The sequence below is a fragment of the Molossus molossus genome, unplaced genomic scaffold, assembly GCF_014108415.1.
Source record: "Molossus molossus isolate mMolMol1 unplaced genomic scaffold, mMolMol1.p scaffold_m16_p_14, whole genome shotgun sequence".
NCBI lineage: Eukaryota > Metazoa > Chordata > Mammalia > Chiroptera > Molossidae > Molossus > Molossus molossus.
Genome location: NW_023425349.1, coordinates 45662972 through 45690057, shown reverse-complemented (window position 1 = coordinate 45690057; position 27086 = coordinate 45662972). Strand labels below are relative to the sequence as shown.

Here is a 27086-nt window from a genome sequence, read left to right as displayed (position 1 = left end):
CACCCACCCCTCTGCATTTTCTACTATCAAAATGTAGTGATTCTGAAGAGGGAAAGGAACTAGTCCAGCCAACGACGTGGCTGCACTGTTCCACTTCTATGATTTAGGAAACAAGACACACGCACACCATTAACAGTGAGAAAAAACCGTTCTTTCGCTGAGCAAGGTAAGACTCAGCTTCCCCGGCAGAGTTAGGCACCACTGAAACGGACAGTAAATGGGAAAGGCACTCCATAAAACCCAGGAGTGTCGGAGTCAAGGCCTCCGTCTCTCTCCCCATTTCTTTTTCTTAAGAAAACAAGGTCGAGGGTGTCACAGGAGAGGGGTCGGGGGTTCCAGAGAACATGCTCTGAGCAGCCACACCTTTAAGATGATGGAAGGCAGACCGCAGTCATCCTGGGTCAACTCCGAGGGAGCCCAGGCAAACCGCAGGGTGTTCGTAAGAGGAGGCAACCGCCGCGCTGACACCAGCAAGGTCGTGAGTGGGACTGTTTTAAGCACAGCACATTCAGGTAGGGAACGTAAGATGGGACAAAGTTCAGCCCTGCCCTTCACCCACACTACTCCCTAGTGCGGCGATGTTTCAGCCTTTTCCATGTCATGGCACACATACACTCATTACTAAAACTCCGTAGCACAGTGCCCTGGCCAGTGTGGCTCAGTTGGTTGGAGCATCATCCTGCACACCAAAAGGTTGCAGGTTCACTTCCCGAGCAGATCAGGGCACGTGCCCAGGTTGCAGGTTCAATCCAGGGTGCATGCGGGAGGCAACCAAATGATGTTTCTCTCACACTGATGTTTCTCTCTCGCTTCCTCTCTCTAAAATCAATTTATACAAATTGCGCAGCACACCAAAGAATATATTATATTTTTTGCCAATCTGACAAAAAAAAAAGATATAATTTGGATTCATGCACACTGTATGGCTATTGTTGTGTTGGCTGTTATCATTTTATTAGTTGACAATCTAAGGTAGCGGTTCTCAACCTGTGGGTCGCGACCCCTTTGGGGGTCAAATGACTCTTTCACAGGGGTCGCCTAACACCATTGGAAAATACATATTTCTGATGGTCTTAGGAACCGAGACATGGCTCCTCTATCCGTCTCCAGGCGGGTCCGCCCACATGCAGATACACCCACATACATGAGAGACTGTATTGAAGGGTCGCGGCATTAGGAAGGTTAAGAACCACTGACAAGGGACAAGAGGTCAGTGCCCCTGACTAAATAGTCAGGTGTTGCATATTTTACAAATTCTTGCAGCACCCTGGTGGGCACCGCTGCCCGGGGGCAACAGGAAGGGCATGCCTGCATCCCGACTCTGCCCCCACATCTGTCAGCATGCACTGCGGAAATGCCCTTGGAATAAACATCCAACTAGAGGTCACTGAACTCCTCTTCTAAAGGATTTTTTAAAATATGTTTTTATTGACTTTTTAAGAGAGAGAGGAAGGGAGAGAGAGCTAGCAACATCGATGTGAGAGAGAATCACTGGCCACCTCCTGCATGCCCCTACTGGGCATGGGCCCTGACCAGGAATCAGACCTGGACCTCTCAGTCCATAGAGCGACGCTCAGTCCACTGAGCCACACCAGCTGGACTGAACTCCTCTTTCAGTAAGGTGGCTACTCGTGATGAGAGTGACAGTGATGAGAGGACCATCATCGTCCTTTGTCAACTACCCACAGAGTGGGAATACCTCCCGCCCCAGTACAAGGATGGAGACTTCCCTCCACATCACGCCGGGCCTGGCAACTCCTCCAGGCAAGACCAAGTCATCTCCAAGACGGCTGCTCAGCCTCTGTTCTTCCTGCCACCAAAGGCCCTGCACAAAAGTACGGATCATCCCCAGGCTCCTTGTTCCAGTCACTCGGACACTGTAAAGATCACTTAGTCCAGCACCAGAACCAACGTTAGTAGGCTGCCAATGGCTCTGGGGTGACTCGGACATCACACAGAGCCACCACTGGTGGAAATGTCCAGGTGGGCCGGCCACGGGCTTTGAAAACAGATAATGGCCTCCGCTGGTTTCCTGAAATCACCGTTGGGTATGGAAACAGTTTACTCCATTACTGTTAAATCATTTGGATTTTCTCAAGTGGTTTTCCCCTGGTGATGCCGGAAAGTCCTGAATATTTCTCCTACCCACCTAGTCTCATCATTGATTAAAACCATGTTTTTAGGAGGCTCTAATTACAGATTCTGATGGAGGCCTAATCTACAAAGCACAGATATGGCCAATTAACTTTCTGTCCTTGACCACATCCTAACAATTCATCACTAGCCTGTCTTTTGATCTCATTCCTGTGATCTGAAAGAGACTGGAATCCCAGACTCAAGCACAAACACCGAAAGCCACTCATGCGAAAAAAAAGAAAAAAATCTCAATAGTGGGAAATAGTTGCTAATAGTAACTAAACGTCAGAGAACTTTGAAGATGCCATGAAAATCTGATTTTTAGAAGGACTTTGTCAAGGTATACAGTTGCCTCACTTAGAAATGAGGACATTGTTTTTACTTAATTAACCAATCAGAACTCAGACTGCAGAAAACACTTCTCTGGGTAAGTTATTCAACCTTTAGCCTCGTGGCATGAAGGGCCACGCATATCCAGTTGCACTGATTGTTAAATATCCGGGAATGTATAAGTGGGTTGTAAAATCATTGGCAGTTTGAAATTAGCTATGGTGGGAGTATTTATACCACAAAAATTGGCGAACACAAAAATCAAATTTTTTATTTTGTTTTGTATCCCAAAGAGGCACTTCGCCAGTACAGCATTGCTTTGGCGTCTACCAAATGATTTTACTGCCCAAATTAATTACTAAAACATCTCTCTAGTGGCTAAGAGTCAGCCGTGCCTGAATTCAAATCCTGGCTCTGCTCTCTACTAGCTATGTGACCGTGAACAAGTTGCACATCTTCTCTGAGCCTCAGGTTCCTCATCGATAAAATGAGGACATGAAACTATCTCACACAAGGTTGTTTTGAGAATTAAATGAAAGAACACATATAAAGCTCCAAGCATATATGAGAGTGAAAATTAATCTATTCCCTAACCCTTTAACCTGATCCAGTTTTAACACATGAAACACTAGTTCACTTTCAAAACAGCCTGCCCTAGCTCATGAAGAAGAGAAACCCAGGGCCTAGTAATACAGGTCTGGGAGAAATAGTCCCAGAAAGAAGGCAGCAGAGAGCACTCAGCTGGGATGCCAATGAGCCAGGCAGAGTCCTGATGTAACTAAGAATGTGTATTCGCAAAGATGTTAATTGCAGCTTAATTTTTTTTTCTATTATTGTTGAAAGTATTACAGACGGCCCTCCTTTTTTCCCATTATTGATATCCCCCTTCTGCAGCTTTATTTATAATAACAAAAACATTAAGTGAATTATGGTTCATGCAAATAAATACACAAACCATTAAAATGATGTTTATAAAGAATTTTAATAGCCAGATAAAATGCCTTTAAGATTTACAATATTAAATGCAAACTGTTGAGTCGGTACTCACAACACTGACCCTACATTTTGCATTTAAAAGAAAAAATTAAGTGAGTTGTGGTTCATGCAAAAAAATACACAAACCGTTAAAAAAATGTTTATAAGGAATTTCAATGGCAAGAGAAAATGACTGTAAGATTGATAATTTAATGCAAAATACAGGGTTGGTATTACATATGCAGAAGATGTGAATGAATACACATATATACACACGTGTAATTATACTCACACATTCACTAGAAAGATAAGAAACCTATCTGCTAAAGTATATGCAGCAGACATTTCTGGGTGGTAAGGTAATAGGTGAACTTTATCTTTTTTTATCCTCTTTGCATTTAAAAAAATAAAACACTTTATTCTTTTCAATAAAAAGAACCTGCGCTCGCTTCAAGCCCACTTTCGGTGAAGAGCCTGCTGCAGGAGCAACGAAGGTGGAAGTTTGAAATCAAAAGAGGTAACGGGAGGTAGGGAGGAGAAGGCAATCATAACAGTCCAGGGGTCTCTGTGATGTTGAAATCAACCCACGAAGCTGGGTGACCAGGATGGAGTGGGATGAATAAGCCATGAAAGGAGGGACCAGAACACAAAATATAAGTGGGTGCCCAAAGGGGAGAGACAAGGGGAAATGCAGTAGCAGAGGCTTCTGGGACATTTAAAGACATTCCTGATGTGCTAAGTGGTTCTGCCTGGGAGAGGGGGGCTATACAGAAAAGCCTCTGTCCTTGAAGCTCTTTAATAGGCTGAAAAAGCACCTTTTACTTCCTTAGTTACTGCAGTTATTTGAAATAGCAAAGATTGGAAAAACACTAAATGGTTGCAATAGGCGGCTAGAAAAATGAAGTATGATACATCCATGCAATGAAATACTATGGAGCCATTGCTTGGCCAGTTTGGCGCAGCGGTTAGAGCATCAGCCACAGACCAGGGAGTCCTGGGTTTGATTCCCTCTCAGGGCACGTACCTCAGTTGCAGTTTGTCCCCGCCCCGGTTGGGGTTGTTCTGGGGTTGTTCCAGTGGCAACCAATCGATGTGTCTCTCTCATGTCGATATTTCTCCCCCTTCCTCTGCTCTATCTGAAGATAAATGCAAAAATATCCTTGGGTGAGGATAAAAATAAATAAAGAAATAATAAAAAAAGAAATAGTATGGAGCCATGAAAAAGAATGAGGAAGTTCTTTATGTACTGATTAAGACTGGTCTCTAAAATATTTATGGAGTTACAAACAAAAAAAAGGTAATGTGATAAGCAGTGTGAATAGATAAAGTTTGTATAAAAAGGGCAAAAGAGAGATTAGGAGGGAGGCTTCATGGTAGATGCTTTTAGAACACTCTGAACCATGTTAGCATTGCTTACTTAATTTAATTAACTTAAATACTTAGAACCCCATATTTTATGTGGTTGAACTATAATTATTTTTGAAGGATGGACACTACATTTTTTTGGTCAAGGTGATTTTTATTTTTGAGGTCCTGTACAATCTAGAATTCTGGAGTAGAAAAAAAGAGAAACTATGATCAAGGTCAAAATTTACTTGTTGAGATTAAGTCACAAATCTTTTAGAGAAAGAGCCCTAGCCAGGGATAATGATCCATTGCCCAGGTTCAAATGTTGTTACCTGTGTGTACAGAGTACCCTCTAGTGGAGGCATAAGGACATTACAGAATTTTATACCAAATGTATCACACTAAAATATCAAATTGCCAGAATGTGAAATATGTAATTGTAAATACATGTGTATGTGTAGATATATACACAATACTTTATAAAAAATATTTAAAAATTAATAAAAACTCATACCTTTGAAATTATAACATTTTAGTACAGAAATGATAAGAGCAAAAGAAAATCAGCCCATGGCCTGGACATATGTTAAAGATGTTCAAAGTTCTCAATGTCTGACAAATATTATTTTATTATTTTTTTAATAACTGTCCTCAGCCACTAAGGAAGCATCTCTTTTCCCCAGTTTAATTGAGATATAATTGACATATAATATTATGCAGTTCCAATGTGTATAACATGAAGATTTGATAATATGTATACACTGCAAAATGACCACCAGAGGAAGATTAGTTAACACACCATCACCTCCACAGTCACCTTTTTGTGATAAGAACTTTTAAGATCTACTCTCTTAGCAACTTTCAATTACACAATACAGTATTTTTAAGTATAGTCACCATGCTGTATATTACATCCAAGAACTTATTCATCTTATAACTGAAAGTTTGTGCCCTTTCGTGACCACCTTAATCCATTCCCTCCACCACCCCCTCCGCACCCCAAGCCCTGGCAACCGCCCATCTACTCTGTCTCTATGAGTTTGGTTGTTTTAAGATTCTACATAGAAGTGAGATCATACAACATTTGTCTTTCTCTGTATTTCAGTTAGCATAATGCCCTCAAGATTCATCCACGTTGTTGCAAATGGCAGGGATTCCCTCTTTCTGTGGATGAATAATGTTCCGTTGCCTATACAGGGGTGGGGCAAAAGTTGGCTTACAGTTGTTCATATGGAAAATAATACTATAATTAATAAATAATAATACAAGAAACTTTCACATACTCACAGCTGTAAACCTACCTCTGCCCCCACCTGAATGTCCCGCACCTTCTTTGTCCATCCCCCATTGATGGATATCTAGGTTGTTTCCATGTCTTGGCTACTGTGAATAATGTAATTAATAATGAACATTGTGTGCAGATGTCTCTTTGAGATACTGATTTCATTTCCTTTGAATAAATACCCAGAAGTGGGATTGCTGGACTATATGGTAGTTCTATGTTTAATTTTTTGAGGAACCTTCATACTGTTTTCCATAGTGACTGCACCAGTTTACATTCCCAACAGTCCACGGGATGTTACCTTTCTCCACACCTCTCACCAGCACATGTCTCTTGTCTCTTTGATACCAGTCATTCTAACAGGTGTAAGGTGATATGACATTGTGGATTGGATTTGTGTTCTCTATTGATTAGTGAGAACTGGGGTCAGCGACAGAATTGTTGCTCATCTCTCTGCTGCCCTCTTTTTGGGGTTAAGTAATTTTTCAGGTTAAAGGGGTCTTCAGGAAAAGACTCAATCATGTTATATCATGTGGACCACTTTTGTGAAAATCTCATGACTAGCACAGGGCTGAGTTCCTCCCCCCACCAAAGATTATATCAGTCAGTCAGTCTATGGGAAAACCAGGACAAAATGTTTGTCTCCCAACTAGGAAAAAGATTGACACTCAGCATAGCAAGATGGACAATCATGTATTTCTATATATCTACACCCATATCTACCTACCTACCTTTGAATCTAGATTTCTCTGAAGCAAGGCTCACCAGCTAGTTAACTATGGGCACCATCAAGGAAACCAAGCCATGCCTCCCAGCATCACTCCGGGTATAGAACAGAGGCCTCAGAAATGTGGCGGAGCAACAACAAACACGGAAATCGGGAGAGAGAAGAAAGGAGGCAGAGGAATTACCACTTACTGAGCTGCCATGAGCACACTACACCCATTATCTCATTTAGTCTTCACAACAGTCCTGTCGAGGAAGGATTACTCATTCTCATTTCAGAGACATGGGAAAGTAGGGATCTGAGAGATGAATTACGGTGTCCATGGTTACCCTACCTGAGCAGCACAGCTGGGATCTGAAAGCAGGTGTGACTAGAGAGCCCTCTGCCAGACTGACTCTCAGAAAGAAAAGAAGGCACTATAAACAAGAGAGGGAGGGAGGAGGGGAGGAAGGAGGGAGGGAGGGAGGGAGGAGGGAGGGGAATAACAAGGTGTCTACAACAGTTGACTGAGAGTCAGGGTCATTCATAAGACACATTCGGAGCTAGAGCTTTTTGTAATTTTCCAATGTCAGTCATGCTGATTCCTGAACAATTACTGCAATTAAGCACTATCTCGATGTGTATTAACTAAGCGATGTCACTGAGGCTATTATGTGTGTCTTTGGAACTGTCTCGTGGAGTTGCTGACTTCCTTGTAAAGCCTGCCCATTGAATGCTAAGGGAGGGAAAGAGAGAGGGAAACAACTCTAGTGTTTCCCATGTTGGCCTGCTCATCACCTGCCCAACCAGAAAGCTCATTTTGGCTGCTCCATTTTGGTGAGATTTAACAATGATTTGGGACAAATTTCAGATGAGATAATTTTAGGTTTCATTCCACCATGGCTACTCTGAAGAAAACGTAGACCCAACCACTGTCCAATTATAAAATCTGGTTCCGAAGAACAACAACAACAAAAAAAAGTAAAGAAGTTTTTCATGATAAACACAATGAATTCTCAGTTATCACCTTGGAGTGAAGAGAAAAGTCCAGCTAAGAATCATGGGGAAATGAGTGATTCCCTTTGACCCAAAAACTCATTCATATGTGCGTACCCACAAGCACACACTCACCCCACACATTTTTAATATGTGAAAGAAGTAACATTTATTAGTTCAAATATCCCCTTAATAGTGAAGGCTATGCTATCTCTGGAAGTTTGAAAAGAAAGTCTTGATAATCAATTGCCAACAAAGGAGTAAGAGAAAAAAGAAATGAAAGAAGTCCACCCAGTAGGCCGAGGCTGGGTGCCAACATCTAGCGAACACAAAATCGAAGGGATTCTGTTTTGGGCAGGAAAGGAAGTGAGGTTACCCACAGATCTTTGCCAACATTGTAATATTATGAACCTCTCAGAGGAGACTGATTTCTTGTTTCTTTCCCTACGCAGACCTTTTGAGAAAACAGCAGCCTTGTCATTCTTCTTGTAAAACCTGCAATGGATCTGAAACCCTGTGCACTTCGTGTCCAAAAGGTTAGTGTGGAGTGTGACAAGGTGGCAGTGGCCAAACCAATGCATGGCTGCTCGTGGACGTGGCATCTGTAAGGAAGGACTTGACCTAGTCCCGCTGCGTCTTCCCATCACAGTGGCTACTGCAGAGCAACACAGGAACCTGAACCCTGACCTGTAATAAATACTGGCTCTCAAAGGACCCAAACGCAAAAAGAAATGTTTTTTTATCCAAAAGCATGATGAAGTTAGCAATTACTCTGGCCACAGAATTGATTAGGGTCTAGGGGTATCTGACGTTTCGAGAGGTCCCGCGGCCCTTTCAGAGTGCCTTAGCCGAAACTAGAGAACTCACGGCAGAGAATCTGGGTGGGGATAGTTGACCGATTATTTCTTTCTTCATTTCTGGTAATGAATTTAGGGGAGCAAAAACACAAGAGTAATACGTAACAGCTAACCAAAGTGACTGCTTCCTCATCTATAAAAACAAAGCACCAGAAATAACAACTTCCCTGAATTAGAGAGATGTTTTATTCCCATGGTGCAGTAACATTCACAGAGAGGAGTGCTGTGCTGCCATTGAAGTGGTCATCACGTTGGAACGTGCAAGGTGAGCAGTGAGATGGGACACCAAAGCAGCCGAATGTAAAGTGACAGGTGTGCCGTGACCCTACTCCTACAAAATATTTAGGTTTACATACAAAAATGGAAGGCATTGCCTTGGAATTTGGGGGTTGAGGGTGATTTTTAAATTGTTTTCTTTAATACAGTCGTCCCTCGTTTATCGCGGTTAATCCATTCCAGACTCTAGCGGATGCACCTGGCGTTGAAGGATTCCTGGGGTGCTCGAATACATAGGACTACAGTCCATACATACGTACAGTAATTTTAATTGTAATTGTAAAACAGGGGTGTATAATTGACTCAGACAACCAAGCGTGTGCTGTATCATTTTCACTGTCTCGATCAACTTTTTAATGAACATATTTGAAATAAGCTGCAATAGAGGGAGGCCACAAAAGTCGAAGTGCGACATGGCACTATCTGATTTTTTCAATTGAAAATAAATAGATGGACCACCTGTTGGGTGGAAGAGTCGCTACTATGTCAGTGTCCTAACGAGACAGGCTTTGGGAGGCAGAACAGAGCCACCAGCTGTGGGCTGACACCAGGAAGGCAGGCAAAGGTGTTAACAGACGGATCAAACAACCAGGCGAAGGGAAGCCCCCGAGTGACCCGCACCGAGAGCAGGAGGAAAGTAAAAGAAACAGGGCAGAGGCCTCCTGTTGTCAATTTCCTGTCTAGAGATTTGGCTCCTCCTGCAAGACTTAGTGTCACGGACACATTGTGGTCAGCCTGAAACCTGTGGGTCTTTGGAGCAGATTAAACGCTGCTGTGAGTGTGGATCTCTGCGCGGACGCATGTGCTGTCAGACAGGACCCGCGATGACCCCTCACCTGCCTTCTTCCCTGGGTTTCCAGGCACATATCTGTTGGCTCAGGCCTGCATCGCCACCTGTCCCCAAGGCACGTGGCCCTCGGCGAGGAGTGGCAGCTGTGAGAACTGCACAGAGGACTGTGCCTCTTGCTCTGAAGCCAATCGTTGCGAAAAGTGCCGGACGCAGCGGGAGCACCCTCTCTTCCTCCACGAAGGCCAGTGCTACTCCAAGTGCCCCAAGTAAGTTTCCTTTCCTTTCACTTCCTGCCGGTGTTCACTCTCCTGCAGCAGTTTGGACACTGTCCCTTCCCATTCGCCAAAGAGCTCCTCCCCGGTTCCAGCACCCACGTGAGTGTCCCTCCTCCGCTGTCCCACATCCCTGGGGGCCACAGCAGCCACGACTTAACGCCAGGTGCTCGCTTCTCTCTTGTGGTGATTCTGTGTATATACTTTTACTTTTGTAAACATATGTTTTATGCTGCCTTTCATTTATGATCAAGTAGTTGTCTTCGGCCATCGCAAAAGTAAGGCTGCAGAACACAGAAACCTCTTCTGTTTAAAGTAGGGGAGGTCTGAATCAAAGATAATCAAGAGAATACCTGGTTAGTTAGTTACTGATTCCTCGTGGCTTCTTCAGTCTCCTGGCTTATAAGTCCTTGACCCTTCCTATCAATGCTCCCACCCCGAGGATGTACCTAAAAGGGAAGAGGGAATGGCAAATGGGAAAGTACATGAGGAAACTTTCCGTGACAAGCAACAGAAGTGCCAAGTAGAATGACTGAGACTATACAGGGTTTATTATCTCACGTAACAAAACATTTAGAAATCCAGTCCTGGTTATTTCAGTGGCCGACACTTCATGAAAAACCCACAGATTTTGCTCTTTTATCTTCCTTAGCTCGTCCATTGTCTGCTGCATCTCCACACATCACCACCCCACGCTGCAGCCACCAGAGACAGGAAAGGGCGCGCTTCTCTTAGATTTTTTTGTTTACAAGAAGAAAGAAAACATCCTCAGACTTCCCTTCAGATCTTATTAGCCAGAATGCATCACTTACACCTTACACTGCTGATGGGGGGGGGGGGAATAAAAGGATTGGTTTAGGCTGAACAAGATTCACCCCTGAAAACCCACATGAAATCAGAATGCCGCCAGCCAGGAAGACCGGAGAGGAAGGCAAGAAATGAGTCTGGGGAGGCAACCAACAGAATCTGTTTTAAGAAATTAGAAATTTCATTTGCCTGCTGATTAAAAGAACTTGATGATAAAAACAATGCCTATTTCCTAATGACCAATTTGTATCCGTTACTGAGATAGTCCCTGTAAGGTTCAAACACAAGTCGTAATACCCTCAAAAAGCTTCCACTCTAGTGTAGAAGCTAATCATAAGCAATTCAATTCTACAGATACATATTTAGCACCTACTAGGTGTGTAAAAATTGACAGTGGAAGCTACGTTAAGATCACCTGAACAAAGTCTGAGCCTTCAAAGAGCCTATAACCCAGCAGGAGAAGTTTACCTCAATTACTTCCATACTTCCCAGAACCTAAACACACAAAGGGCTAAGAAATTCCAAGGGGAAAGAAACTATTTAAAAAACAGCTGCTTGTTGAGGGTTTGTGATATCTAAGCACTGTGCCAAGCACTTCAAATGTATGATCCATTAATCTTCACATAAATCTTCTCATCCAGATTCTTTATTTCCCCACTTTACAGATGCGGAAAGGAGTAAGCATGCCCAACATCACACAACTAACGCATGATATGGTCAGGATTTCACCCCAAACCTCCTCAGCCCTGAGGTCCATGTTTCACCATTGCACAATGCCACATTCTCATCCAATCAGAGTGCTTTTTATTTTTTCAATAGTAGCTTTATTGTTATATAATTCACATATCACATCATTCATCTATACCAAGTGTACAATTCAATGGTGTTTAGTGTATATATACAGTTGTATAATCATCACAATTGATTTTAAAATATGTCTATCAGCTCTAGCCAGTTTGGCTCAGCAGTTAGTGTCAGCCTGAGGACCAAAGGATCTCAGATTTGATTCCCAGTCAAGGGCATGTACCTGGGTAGTAGGTTTGATGCCCAGCCCTGCTTGGGGTCATGTGGGAGGCAATCAATTGATGTGTCTCTCACATCGATGTTTCTCTCCCCCAACCCCCCCCCCCCTTCACTCTATCTAAAAAAATGAACAAAAAAAATCAATGGGAAAGTATCCTCGGGTGAGGATTAACAACAAAAAAAAAATGTCCATCATCCCACAAACAAAAACTCTGTACCCTTTAAGCAGTTACTTGCAATTTCCTTCAGCCCTAAGCAATCACTAATTTACTATCTCTATAGATTTGCCTGTTCTCAAAAATTTCATACAAATCAAATGCTACAAAATACGATGTGTTGTGACTGGTCTTTTCTACAGCACAGTACTTTCAAGTTGTTACTACTCCTGAGAAATCGCCCTTTTGGGTACAATCTATCCTAAAACAGCAATAAAATTTATGATAGGAACACAACCTACAATGAAATGCTATCCAGGTATTCAGAATTATTTATAAGTCAGCATTAGTGGCCACTGCTTTTTCAAATATAGTATATATTCATGAAAGAAAAAAGTGTGAGTAGTAACATACATCATTATAGTGGTTTTGTCTAAAAGGCAATGCAAAACCTACGGTGTGCTCATATTCACCAAATATGAACAGATGTGAAGCTCTCGTAGGAGAAAGCTGTCTTCCTGTAGGCGCTGTCCGTCTCGGGTGTCTAAAATATAGGCGAAGCTCCAGGAACATACAGCCTTCACACTATATATATTTATCTGAGCTGAAAGATTGCAACATAAAGTACTTTGAATGTAGCAATGTAATGCAGGTGGCCATTTCTTCTAAAAAGAAGCATCTGTCTTCTTAAATAAAAATAACAGTGAAATGAAACATTCACAGATAAGTCCTGTGACTACAGGGAGAAGACATGACAAATGACTGGGCAGATCTGTGTGGAGAGGCTGCTTTGGGCCAAGTGGCTCTTTGAAAAACACCTTCCGTTGGCATCTGCACCCCCCCCCCCCGACAACTATGGGAGATTCGTGTATTTTTGAGTTAGCAGTAGTCTTCAGTAGGTTTTTTTTTTTTTTTTTCTTTTTTGCTTGAATCATTCCTTTGTTTTTAGCATCTCAGCTGACTTCCACTGATGCCCTTATGAGAAAAAGGTTTTCTTTGTGCTGCATCTTTTCGAAGTCTGCACTGGACTTGCTCATCATCAGTGTCCAGAGACTATTCTTGAGAGATCTTGGTCAGGCCTAGCATTAAAAATTCCCCAGAGTCATGTGTCCCAAAGTCCCCAACCTCTGAACACAGGTTGGTTCTCCTGGGGAGGCCAGTTCCCAACCTAAATCTAGAGGGTGTGGCCAGCCCCACCCAGAATAATTTTGTTAGCATCAAGTCTCCGGTGTGGTTGGAGGGGCCCACGATGAATAACAAGGACACTCTTACCAGTTGGGGAATTCCAAGAGTTTAGAAGTTACCCAGGTCACAGCTGAAACCTCTCTTTGGGTGAGGACAAGCCACACTACACACACAAAAACAACGAATCCACCACATTCTCATTCGGGTAGTAGATAAGATATGTTTGAGAACGCATGAAATTCCCTTAATTTCAGCTTTCTCAAATTCAGTCAAACTCTTGGTGAGTATATGATACATTTCTATCCATTGTTTTGTCAAAGTCCTTTTTAAGAGGTCGACTTGGCTCAGCGAGGCAGCAGTGTCTCTGTTCCTCCAGGGTTCTCCATCATGGTCCAGAGCGGGTGGGACAGCCTGGGCTTAGCTTTCAAAGGACTACTATTTAGTTCCCCCTCTTCGACCTAAGTTGCTTTTCTCCATTTTCTTTCTTTCTTGAAACCACATTAGAAATGTGAGTTTTCTTCACCCGTCCTATTTCTTCCTGATACACACAATCTACTTTTGTTTACTAAATAAACAGAAGAAATTAGTGACTGAAAGAATGATTAAATGGATGTGAGTGAGTGAATTAATTAATTAAAACACTGAGTAAAGATGCTTTATTGGCTTTAGGATTCAAAGCGGACTCTAGTAGGTTGAGTTATTTGCTGCAATTCTTCACCCCTCCCTGTACCCATGCCCTCTGCCTGTAACTTTGCAACAACCCCCAATGAGAGGCAGAATGGACTCCCTGACCCTTGACTTTGGGCTGGGTTATTTGATTTTCTTTAGCCAATGAAACGTTAGCAGAAGAGAAGCAGAGGCTTAAAATGTGTTTACCTGGTTGAATGTGCCCTCCTTTGCTTCTGTCAAGGCTGAGAGAAGGACATGCCCCAACAGTCCTCTGTGCCAGGGAGGATCAGAGACATAAAGAAGACCTGTACCCAGCGTGCAGCTTAGAGTCAAGCCTTCTCGCCCAGAACGAGTGCCTGAGTTCTTCCTGTACGATCAAATATACCACTCTGAGTGCAAGACCAGCCCCCAGATACATGAGTGACAACAAACTTGGGCTGTTTTGTTACATGGCACTATTATGGCGATAGCTAATAGATGGACAACTATAGAAAACAATTGGAAGAGGTTACCTAGGACCTCAGAAGACCATTGCCTCTAAACTAGTTTATGATTTTATCATTTCTGCAGGTTCCAGCTCTTCCCTTCAAAGAAACATTGCCTATACTTCTCTCATCTCCCAAGTGTATTTGAGAGGGTGGAGTTTTTCATATTTACCATGTTTACACACCAGGGAGTGATTTCTATGGTGTGAATGTTAAATCAGTCAGAGGGACAGTATATACAGACATCAGATTCCTCCTGGAAGAAGTCAGTCACACGACGTATACTCCAAGCACAGTTCTCCAAATGTTTGGTGCTGTGTGCAAATGTTATGTATGTGTGTTTGGAAAAAGTCATCAGTGGCTGGCCACGAACATCCAAAAGCAAAAGTGCTTCCAATATTATATATAGGGTATTAAATCTTTTGAGCCTTCAAAGTAATTTTTTGAATTTGCTAAATTGAATTTTTATTAAAAATGTATTAAATTGAATAAAAAGCATTTTCTACTCTAACGTAAAGCTCTAACATGAAAATAGAAATTAAAATTAGAAATTAAAATAGGAGAAACAGATGACTAAAGTTTATACAAATTCACCAGAGTTGTTTTCAAACAAACCAAATTCACCGGGGATGATATCTATCCCTTTTATTTTATTTTTCCATACTGCCCTGATTTTTTTACCATACTGCCTCAGGAAATTTGATGAACTCATTTTGGTCAACAAGCCCAGCAGTCCTTCATTTTCAGTCCTAACGCCTTTGCCACCGGGTGTGAATCATTGTCCTACCTGGAAGGCTTCCCCAGTAGCTCTCTCTTCTCCCCACAGGGGTTTCTATGCAGAAGAGGGCGTATGTGAACGCTGCAGCTCCCCTTGCAAAGCATGTGAAGGAAACGCCACCAACTGCCGCTCCTGTGAAGGGGGCTTCGTCCTGGACCAGGGAGTGTGCCAGGAAACCTGCTCTGAGAGGCACGTGGCCGTGGAGGGGGTGTGCAAGCATTGCCCGGAGATGTGTCAGGAGTGCATCCATGAAGAGACGTGCAAAGGTACCGGGAGCATCCCAGGCGAGAGCGTGACTCTGCCAGGCCACTCCAGCTGGGGGCCAACCTTCTGAGGGTGGGATGTCCAAGCAGAATGGGGGGAACCAGTCTCCCTGCCTTTGCTGAAATTTATCTACCTCGGTGCATGTCACTGAGGAAAGCGAGAGTGAGGTAAAGCCTTCCGATTCCGGATTCTGCCAGTTAAGACAGACAAGAGCACCTTTTGCATGATTTCTTCCACATGCATGTATTGAGCACTTAGGGTATGCCAGGCGCTGTCCAGGGCGAATCCTGTAACTCCAGTTAACAATACTGTGTTGCACGGTATTGTTAACTCCATGAATGGCACTCTGGCTAGGAATTTTTTTCTCTGGAATTATCTCCCAGGACTGATTTCTGCTCCAGAACAAGATAGACTCTTTAATTGGTACTATCCTATCCAAACAATTATCTTGGCCTAACCTAAAGTGTTTTTCCAGATTCCCCCTACCCCCGAAATAAGAGAACAAACACAAACCGACAAAGCATTCTTCATGCTGACCATGTATATTTCATTAGTCTACCCTATCAGTGAGTGAAGGATTACCTAAGCCAAGAGTTCCTAAACTGCTTTCTGTATTAAATAGAGCCTGAGGTGCTCCATACAGCTTGAAAAATCTGTTGACACTTCCCGGGATTTGAGAACAGTACCTCCAGCGTCTCGGCCATCACTTGTCTGCCATAGCACTAGGATTTTTGTACCTCCAAGGGGCAGATCATTTCAGGGTGGAAACCCAGCCCCATCTAAACAGGCCTCCACATGTGGGCTCCAATCCAAAGGCAGAGGGTTTGGGGTGTGGATGACGTGCCCTGGCTGGGTAGAGATGGGGCAAGTATACACTCAGGTCAAATGAGTCCAAGTGGTGGTGGATGGGCTGCCACTGTGGAGGGAGGGAATTCCTTTCTCCTGTCCCCTGGGGATAACTGCTGTTTGCCCTGCGCCAGAGTGCATGCCTGAATTCTTCCTACACGGGGATCTGTGCCGCCAGTCCTGTCCCCAGCACTTCTACGAGGACGCCCGCCAGTGTCTTCCCTGCCATCAGGACTGCCTGGAGTGCAGCGGCCCCTCAGCAGACGACTGCGACCGCTGTGCTGAGTCATCCTCCGTCCTCTATGATGGGCGGTGTTTGGACGAGTGTCCCGCAGGAACTTACTATAGAAGAGAGACTAAGGATTGCAAAGGTAAAGACTTCGGGGTACATGACCGAGCACTGGATCCCAGGGAGCCTGATGGGATTATGGCTTCCCTACACCAAAATGAAGTAAGATCTGGGGTTTGCACAGTTCTGGCCCCAGAACTGTTGTCCCACCCCTCCCCCTCATCTTTTAAATCTGCTCCAGTTTATTGTTTTTTCTTTAAATAAATAATTCATTAGGTTTGATCATGTAACTTTTATCAGCAATGTTTCACATTGTCCCTCCTCATGACAGTGGCAGATCAAAAAGCGTTCTCACGGGAACATTTACACCCAAAATGGAAGATTTTTCTTAAAACTTTAAGCCATTAAAAGTTGGCAGCAGCATGAGCAGAGCTGTGCCATGGAGGGTTTCCTCGGTGCCTCCTGTCTCCCTTCACGCTGGCCTCCCTAAAGCTCCCTCCCGCCGCAGCACCCTCAGTGCCTCCCGCCCTGCTCCCGTGGTCCATCTCCCACCCAGCTCTTCTCTCCCTACGTGTTCAAGAAGGACTTGGCCATTTGGGGGCATGAATTCTTTGCCTCTTACTAGAATTTTTTAATAAATTGCCCATTACTAGAGGAATTCTCAAGCAAGTGACAGAAGCATTCTGGGAAAAGGAACCTTTCTTCCCCACTCCCACCCCACCCCCGGGCTAGTCAGATGTAATGGACATAGAACATTGTGTCAGTTTAAGGTATATAATGTGATGATTTGATAAACATATGTATTGAGAAATGATGACCACAATAAGGTCAGTCTAGCCTTATGATTCCCTTTTGTGTGTTTATGTACATTCTTTAGTGTCAAGGTCCCACCCTACTATATGTGAAAGAACATGAACTTGAAGACAGGCGGCTGTGCCTATGTAGCAGAGGGGAGGGAGCGAGCCTGTGAGGCAGGCTGTGGAGCGGGGGGTCAGCTCCCACGAGAAGTGTGGAGAGACTCAGCCAAAGGCCCCCAGTGCCCTCCTGGCTGTACTAAGGCAGGAACTGGGGATCAACTTCTGGCCTTTCTCTGGTGTTCAATAATAAAAGTAATTTGCCATATAGAGAACTTTACAGGTCTCAGAGTACTTACTGTACTTAATTTACCTGATTTAATGTTCTCATTGAGAAAAGCCCCTGGTTCTCACCTCTGTCTGCCCATTGGCATTAACTGGGGAGCTTTTAAAAAGTACAGATACCTGGGCTCACTCCGACCAGCTCCAGTGTTGGAAAGTTATGTGGGGGTCTCTCCCTGTGATACCTGCTGCCAGGCCAAAGGGAGGCTGAGGGAAGCTGGCATTAGAAGAAACAGGGTTGCACCTGATTTCCAGAGAGAGGAACACAGTACCTGACCCGAAAATTAAGGTTTGGATAGGTAGAGAGAAGCCTCCGGAACCAAGCAATCTCCAAGCAGGATCTCCTCTGAGAAACCCAAGGGCTTGGAATGCATTCTGATCACCCCAAATTGTTGCCTACTAGATAGCAGAGGCACCTCTAAGAACCCCACACCTTTTTCAAAGCACTGGGGCAGAAATAGCAAGAGCTCTTGTTAAGGTTCTGGGTTCAACTTTTGACCCTGCTTTTTTCTAGCCAAGTGACTTAGCACCTCCAGCTTGAACTTCCTGATGTAGATCAAATGAGATGAGGATAATCACAATAATAATACTATGTGTCCATTCCAAGAGTGGGTGCGTATTGGGGGCCTACTATGTGCCCTGTGCTCTTCAGGCCTAGGGAACAATGCAGACAGAGTCCTGCCCTCTGGAGCCTACATTCTATTGAAGAAGGCAGACTCTACAAAAGATAATCGAAAGGAAAAATAAGGCATGATAAACGGAGGGAGCAAACCACCCACATATCTGGGAGATGAGAGTTCTAGGCAGAGGAAGCAGCAAGTGCTAAAACCACCAGGTGGGAGTAAACTGTTCTTATTTTATTTGTCTAACAAAATCTACCAAATGCCTGTTATATGCCAGGCCCTCTCCTAGGCATTGTGCATTCATAAATAAATATAAAAGAAGCCTTTTTTTGTCCACAGGTAGTTATAATATATATCAATTCTAGTGATGAGCTCAAGGGGTTGTAGGAGGTCCCTGGAGGACGACAGAATAGAAATGATGATGGTGAAAAGGCCACAAACTAGTGTGTGACTTATTACTATTTTGCTTTCATGTGGGTCATTACAGTAAGTCTAATAAATATTTCTGAGGTGCCCTGGCTCACTCTCACTCTCTGTCTGCTGCCCCGAACCGGCCCACAGATTGTCCCAGGTCCTGCCTGACCTGCTCATCACCTGGGACCTGCACCACCTGTCAGGAAGGCCTGAGGCTGAACAAGCACCGGGACTGCGTGCCTCACAAGGAATGCAGCCTCTCCGAGTACTGGGATGAGGAGGCTCCGGGGTGCAAGCCCTGTCACCCGAACTGCGTCCGCTGCACGGGGCCCTTCGAGGACCAGTGTCACACCTGCGCCAGGCACAGCCTGCTTCTCAGTGAGTCACTGTCCTCTGAGGCGGGCTTGTCTTTCCCTCCATCTGGGACCCCGCCTTTCATAATGCCTGCTGGCCAGCGATATTGGTGTCTTTCTTCTTCATTTTTTTTACTTTGTGTCTGAAAAAGTTTCAAACCTACAGAAAAGAGGGAAGAGTGAGAACAGTACAAGGAACACCACACGAGGCCCTTTACCCTCTCACCCTTCGTTAATCTTCAGCCCCATTTGCTTTAACATGTTCTTGTCTCGCTCCCCCTCTCTCAATGTATATGTAGACATAAGTCACATGCTTTCTGAACCATCTGAGGGTATGTTACACACATCGTGGCCCCTTTCCCACAAATACTTTAGCATGCCTTTATTTCCTAAGAAGAGGGATGTTTTCTTACATAACCACAGTACCACTGTCGACATGGGTGCGTTTAACACTGATACAATACTGTAATATACCAGCCGTATTATAATTGTGTCAATGCCCCTTTAGGATAGGGTCCAGTCTACAGTCATGGCAGTTAGATGCCATGTCTCTTTAGCCTCCTTTAATCTCACACATTTCCACAGACTTTCTTTTCTTTTATAATATTGACATGTTAGAAGAACGCAGTCTTGACCCTCTGTTGGGGTTTGTGTGAACTTTCCCATGATAAGATGGAGATCATGCATTCTCAGTGGAAATGCTGCATAGGTGATGTGTCCTTCTGGAGCCAAAGGATGTTCACCTGCCTCTCTTCGGTGATGTTAATTCTGATCATCTGTTCGGGGTGCTGATTTCTCCACTTCATCGTTACTATTTTCCCTTGTGATTGACAAGCAGTCTGTGAAGAGGCACCTCGTGAGCATGTAGATATTTATGATCCTCATCAAAAGTCCCCCTTGATTTAGCATCTGTTGATTAATAAATCTTCTGAAACAAAGTATGTCACAGCCTGGGGTTGGCCACCTCTAGCAGGTCATCTGTGAAGGTTACTGCTAGTGTGAGGCAATGTCCAGGGATACCATGATGAGGATTAACACAGGTATGGGAGAAACAAAACGACACAAAGTTAGACTCGGCTGAAAGGAGGAGCAGAGGAGGAAAGTAGGGGAGAGGAGAAAGAGACCGGTCTGTGGAAGACCCCGAAAGCTTAGGATTCATCAACCCAGCAGAGCAGATCTGAAAAGCAAGACACTCAGTAGAAATGTGTAACAATGTTTCCTCTTCCTGTTGAGATGTCATCTGCAAGGGCAGCATTCTCCTGCTAGGACGCAGTGATAGCGATCCTCATACCATTCCTGATCACCTTCCACTAGAAAACATTTGAAGACATCAGTCTTTTCTATCCATTCATCTTAGCCCTGCTTACACAAATCTCAGTGACCTTTCTTCCTAGCAGTTACTGCTTCGTGAGAACATTCCAGATCTTTATATCATGTCAAACACCCGGACCTTCTTTTCTAATTATCCCCAACTTAGAGTGTTACCAGTGACCAACTCAGGTGCCTTCACACAGACAGGAAGATGTCTTGTCACTACAAGGTGGTCTTCTCTTAAACTAGGGAAATGCCTGAAACTAGAACTGAGACTTCAGCGTAAGGTATAACACAGGACGCAGTCCCCCGAGGGCTGGGTACAGGGTGTGCTCAGGCCTGACCTTCTCATATTCTCCCGCTCGGTCCCTCACACCTACGCCTCGGGGGTCGGGCTAGGTATAAACTAGATAATTCCTCCAGTGGTTGTGGTAGACTAAATGATACTAACCACCCTAAAAACAAGACTAACCCTCCTAAAAATGCCCACATCCTAATCCCCAGACTCTGGGAATATGTTATCTAACATGGCAAAAAGGATTTTGCAGATGTGATTCAATTAATAGTCTTGATTTGGGAGGATTATCCTGGATTATCACGAGTCCTTACAAGAGAGAGGCAGGATGACCAAAGTTAGTAGTTCAGGGCCATGTGATGTCAGAGCAGAGGAACTGAGAGAGGGTGCTAGGTTGTGACTGTGAAGATGGAGGAGGGGCCACAAGCCAAGGAGTGCAGGTGGCCTCCAGAAGCTGGAAAAGGCAAAGAAACAGGTTCTCCCCCAGAGCCTCCACAGCACAGAGTCTCTGGACCCATCTCAGACATCTGACCTCCAGAACTGTAAGCTAATATAGTTGTACTGTTTTTAGCCACTAAGTTTGTGGTAATATATTATAACAGCAATAGAAAAGCCATACAGAGGTGTTTCATCTTTAAGGGATTAAGGAATCCCCCTAGTTAACCAGATATATCATCCAGACAACGAACCATTGCCAACACCCATCTTTAAAGAAACAGCCACCAAACAAACATTGACGGGGGCCTGGCCCTGTGCTAGGTGCTGGAAAATCTGAGATGACTGACATGGCCCTGCCCCCAAGTGGCTCAGAGAGTCTCCCAGAACAGAGGCTGAGTCCACAGCAGCTCCAATATGACTCAGCTTTTCCACCAGTTCTTGGGCTTCACGCTGACTGCAGTTATGGAGACAAACTGACTCATGGTCTGGTCTAAACTTGACCAGTGGCTCACACTGAAAATGCAGGAGAGCCTGATGTCCATTCAGTGACGTTACACTAAAGCTGGGGAAGAAGTTACCTCTAAGAACCGTATGCTAAACTACAAAGCCAGCAAATCTCCGTTGTTTGCCTTCTAATTAAACCACCCTCAATTTCCACCTCTAAATGTTGTGAAGGAAGAAGACAAGACAAGACTCAGCAGATCCACTAGGGTCGACGGAGGAAGGACTGGCGTGGTGTGGGGCTGAACAACTCAACTCCAATTCATCTCTCTGTACACCGCAGAGGATTTAAGGTTTTGATTTTTAAATACATGGGCAAAACAGAGTCTCACTGTCCACGGAACTTTCTGTCATGATGGAAAGGCTTTATATCTGCTCATGCAACTGAGGAACAGAAGTTTTTATTTTATTTCGTTACAAATTTATTTAAATTTCAAGAGCCGTAGCATGTGGACAGCACAGCAGAACTAAAGGTAAAACCTGACATGTGTTGGAGGAAACACGTGTCAAGGCTAAAAATGGAGAGTTGACATTGTGGGAGACCCCACACATCCTCTAGCTCATTTTGACAGACTGATGTCTGTCCTGCCCAATGCAGCCAGTCCACTCTAACCTCTGCTTTCTCTCAGCTCCTAATGGCATTATGGTTGACTCCATTTCTTGGCTGTTCATCTTAGCTCCCAAGCATCTCCACCAGCCCACAAGGACAGTGTCTCATCCTCCTGTATCCCCCTCTGCTATGGTACACAGTGAGGGGCACAGAGAGGTTTGGGAGACATGTGTCATACTTGATACCAAGACAGACTCTTTCCCTCCCTTGGCAGACACGACCTGCATGCAGGACTGCCCCGAGGGCTACTACGCTGACGAGGACAGCCACCGGTGCGCCCCCTGCCACAGCTCCTGTGGGACCTGTGAAGGCAGACACAGCATGCACTGCCTCTCCTGCCGCCCGGGCTGGTTCCAGCTGGGCAAGGAGTGCCTGCTCCAGTGCAGGGAAGGGTAAGTTGCTCAGCACACATTTCCCTCAGGCAATCCCATAACCACCCCGGATCTCACCGTTAGCAAACCCATTTTGCAGATGAGGAAGCTGAGTCTCAGAAACTTATATAACCAGATTGCAGTCTCACTGCTAGTAAGGGACAAAGAGGAGAGGCCAACGCAGGCCTAGCAGTGTCTAAAGGATTTCTGCCCGTTCAGAGCAATGGAAAAGGAAACAGGACAGGCAAGTGGCCCAGTAGGAGAACACAAAGGTCAGATGATCAAATCAGACGCACATGCCAAACAAGAAAGAGGTGAAGCATTCTTCCCTTAGGGAAATACAAGATCACGAATGCAGGTTCTTTCTCTTCTGCATTTGGATTTGTTCTGATCATATTTTATATGCGAGGTCTATGCGATGTATGTATAGCATTGCTTTCACAAAAGGAACAATTTCAGTAAAGCATCTCCATTTCGCCATGGCCAGTGTGGCTCGGTTGGTTGAGCGTCGTCCTGTGCACCAAAACGTCCCCGGTTCAATTCCCAGTCGGGGCACTTGCCCAGTTTGCAGGTTTGGTCCCCGGTCAGGGTGTGTATGGGAGGCAACCAATCAATGTTTCTCTCTCACATGGATGTTTCCCTCTCTGTCTCTCTCCCTCTCCCTTCATCTCTCTCTAAAATCAATAAAGAAACATATTTTAGAAAAAAAATTATCCACTAATTCTCCAACCCTCCATGTCCCCTTAAACCCACAAATTACAGGTCTAGTTACCATAAGCAACCTAAACACAGTGATGTATTCTTCTAAAAGCATCTCACAGATAAGAACTCTCTATTATTCTTCTGTTAAGAAAAACTATTAGTGTAATTATCAGAAGGCTGCTGGCTAGCATATTTGGAAAAGGATTTGACTGGGTCATCCCTTTTTCTACCCCCAGGCATCCACACTAAAGAGAAAGATTGATTACAGGCCTGTTGCTACGCTTCCTTCAAATGAGTAACCTAGAGCACTGAGAGTTTCCAGACCCAAACTGAAAAGCTGTAACCTTAAACCTTTCCCCAAATGCTTTTGGCCAAATTGGCACCTCTCTTCAGTTCTATAACAATCACGGCTTGTATGACTCATTTTAGCTCTACACACTGCCTTATTTTTTTCTTTTTAATTTATCTTTATTGTTGAAAGTATTACAGATGTCCCTCCTTCTTTTCCCCATTGACACCCTCATCCTCATTCCCGCCCCCCCGCCCCAGTCCCGCCTTCACCACACTGTTGTCTGTGTCCATTAGTTATGCATATATGTATATCAGTTCTTTGGTTTATCTCTTCCTGTCCCACCCCACCCCCTTCCCTCTGAGGTTTGTCAATCTGTTCCCTACTTCCATGTCACTTCATAAGTGCCTAAAAAAATCTGGATCCCCTATAAAGAATCTCCATCTCCTCAGATCAAGTCATTAAACACTCTTATGTACAAAAAAAGGGGTATTATCCTGTGATATAAATAGATTGCAGACCATGAAATTAAGAAGACAACTGTTCCATGATGTGTGAAGTTGCCTTTTGGGAAGAGAGGCATGGGTTGCCATAAGTCTTTTTAATAGAGAACAAATAGGGTATTAATAAGGTATAAGTGCAGATACTTAACTGACATCGTTCCGCTTGTAAAATCAATGACCCGCATGCATTGCATAAACCTCACACGTTAAATCTCTTTGCCTTGGTGTGTAATTCTCTGCACCCTGTCCTAACACATACAATTGTTTTAGTGTTTGACCTCAGAGCAGGATCTTAAAGCCTTCAGTTACTGTCTATACTTGTGCACAAGATCCTCCTCAAGGCTATAGGCTCAGGATACTTTGCAGCCACCTTATGCAAAGGAGCCATCAAAGTAAGCTGCAGGGCTGCACTCTTTTACCTGCCCCAGTCAACGCTCCACTGTCCTTGTAGCATCACCCTTTGATACTTTTTAAACCTACCTGATATTGATCATCTTTTTTTCCCACGATTCCTATCGATTCTTCTCATCTTCATAACATTAGTAAAGAACATTTTTAGGCTGCTTTAGAGTTTACATAGTATTTCCACTTACTATGTACGTTTACATTATGATCTGATTGAACAACCACCCTATGAGGTTGATATTATTCTCACCATTTCACAGATGAGGAAAGCAAGGTTCAGAGAGGTTAATTAAATGCCTTACTCAAAGTCACACGGCTACTAATACATGGTGGAGTCAAAACTAAAAATCAGATCTTCTGACTTCAATTCTGTGTCTTCCCTCTGTTCTGTATGGATTTTCACTTTTCCTCTTTTGAATCTTATGTGATCTTTATCAACCATTCAGTTCATGGTTGGTGCTTTTGTTTGTTCTCCTCTCATCATCTTGTCTCTCAAATACCTCCCACTGTCACTGGTGACTCGCTGTAATTGTTCTTCAGAAACTGTAAAACTGCGGAAGGTAAAACAAGGCTTCATCTGCCGCAAGCTGGGCCACTGAGGTACAAGGGTACGCACTCAGATCAGTGCAGGTGTCTAGGCAGAGGCAGGCTCAGCATTATCTAGCCATGGTGTTGGTTTTCAACAAGTTAATGGGACTAAAATAAACCTCAAAGAACAAAACAAAACAAAACAAAAAAACAAACTAACACAAATGGGCCCGATGGTTTTGTGCCAGAGAAACCAAGGATTGAACTTTTAGGTTTCTAAGATAGCTTCAGTATGCTGATGTCCAGAGATGCCAAGATGGCTCAGATGACCTCTAGAAGTTCATCTTGGACAATGATTCCTTTTCTCCCAGATATCTTATGTGAATATTTAAATTTACCTGCAAATAATGCACTGCTTTTTTATAGTGATACTTAACAGATAAGTTCAAATCACATTGCCCCACTTTGCTAGCTGTCTGACCTTAAGCAAATTCTAAGCCCCAGTTTTAACATATGTAAAATAGAAATAATAATGTGTAAATCATAAGGTTTGCTATGAGGATTAGTCATAAAATTCATAATTATCACTAATATACATTACCTATAATGTGTCAGGCACTGTTCTAACAAGTTTCTCAGGAATAACTTGTTTAATTTTAGGTACTTACATTATCCTCATATTACAGACCTGAGACACAGAGATGTTGTGTGACTTACCCGAGGTCACACAGCTCTAAGTGGTATGGCTGGGCTTTGGCCCTATGTAATCTTGCTCCAAAGGGCAAACTCCTAACTGCCACACTCTAGTGTTTCATTTTCAGGTTTGATAAGGTGAAATATTAAGTTTATGCAGTCCCTCGTGTACTATCAGCTATATAATAGAAACTTAATGAACAGTAATTATTGCTATATTTAATGTCCAAAAATCTTTTAAATAGAAGTTACATGTATTATTATGAAACCATCAACATCACTTATGCCATCTCCTATTTCAAGATTTTTTTTTAATTGAGAATTTAGAAGAACCACTCAGAGGTACATTTAAAGTGTCTTCCATTCTCTGATCCCATTCAACAAATTTACAGCTTAAACCCTTCAAGTGGAGAAGCATAGGGGTATATAGAAGGCAAAGGTAGGGGAAGGGAAGAGATAAACCACAGACTTATATGCATGTATGTGTAAACAAAGCATAGATAATAATGCTGGGGGTGTGGTAGGATTGGGAGGAGGGTGTCAATGCGGAGAAAAGGAGAAACATCTTTAACAAAAATAAATAAATAAATATTTTTTAAAAAGAAGGCAAATGTAGTGAATAATTATTGTGGTGCTACTACATGTGATAAGAACTAGGTCCTTTTATATGTGTTATCTAACTTAATCCTCACAAATAGCAGGGAAGAGACTGTAACGCCAAATTTACAGAAGAGAAAACTGAGATTCATTAGGTAGATTTATTATATAGTTAGTAATGGTTCTGATGAGAAAAGGTAGCTCACCCAGCTTATAGATGAACACTGTGTGACTAACCATGATTTTTCCACTACACCCAACTTAGGAGCAAAGCTTAGAATTCAGTCTCTGCTTCCCTCCTTGGTTGCAGATATTATGCAGCAAACGCCACTGGACGGTGTGAGAAGTGCGACAAGACCTGCAAGGCCTGCCAGGGCCCTCGGCCCACCGACTGCCTGTCTTGCGATACGTTTTTCTTTCTGCTCCACTCCAAGGGAGAGTGCCGTCGCACCTGCCCAGTGCATTACTATGCAGACAAAAAGACAAGAACCTGTGAGAGATGCCATCCGACTTGCCATGAATGCAAAGGTGAGGGTGTATCTATCATTTCACACGTGTGAATGGAAAAATGTAGTTTTCCTTCCTACTTAGCCCCTCTCTTTTTTCCCCCACCACCTTTGGAGTTTCCTCTTGCTTGCCAACCTCATAACCAATCATCTCCAGCATCAGCACTGTCTGTATTATCTCAGCTTCTGCATCTGCCCTCTGACCTGGGCTACTCCTGCACCATACCGCTGCCACTTCAGATTCTTCCATCCTTCAAGACCCAGACCCAGACTCCTCCAGGAACTGTTTTACACCTACTCTGTCTTCCTTCTTTACCTGTTGAGCTTGGAATCTGCCTAGTGA

General features: G+C 43.8%; 1 protein-coding gene across 1 annotated transcript in view; it reads left to right on the top strand.

Moving 5' to 3' along the window:
- The window catches only part of PCSK5 (proprotein convertase subtilisin/kexin type 5), a 435012-nt gene that overhangs the window by 383151 nt on the left and 24775 nt on the right, over positions 1-27086 (top strand). The window contains exons 28-35 of the mRNA XM_036260761.1: positions 3878-3958; positions 8225-8308; positions 9766-9961; positions 15118-15335; positions 16314-16550; positions 18789-19019; positions 22364-22541; positions 26548-26765. Coding sequence (XP_036116654.1) covers positions 3878-3958; positions 8225-8308; positions 9766-9961; positions 15118-15335; positions 16314-16550; positions 18789-19019; positions 22364-22541; positions 26548-26765 — 1443 coding nt within the window. The remainder of the gene's footprint in view (positions 1-3877; positions 3959-8224; positions 8309-9765; positions 9962-15117; positions 15336-16313; positions 16551-18788; positions 19020-22363; positions 22542-26547; positions 26766-27086) is intronic.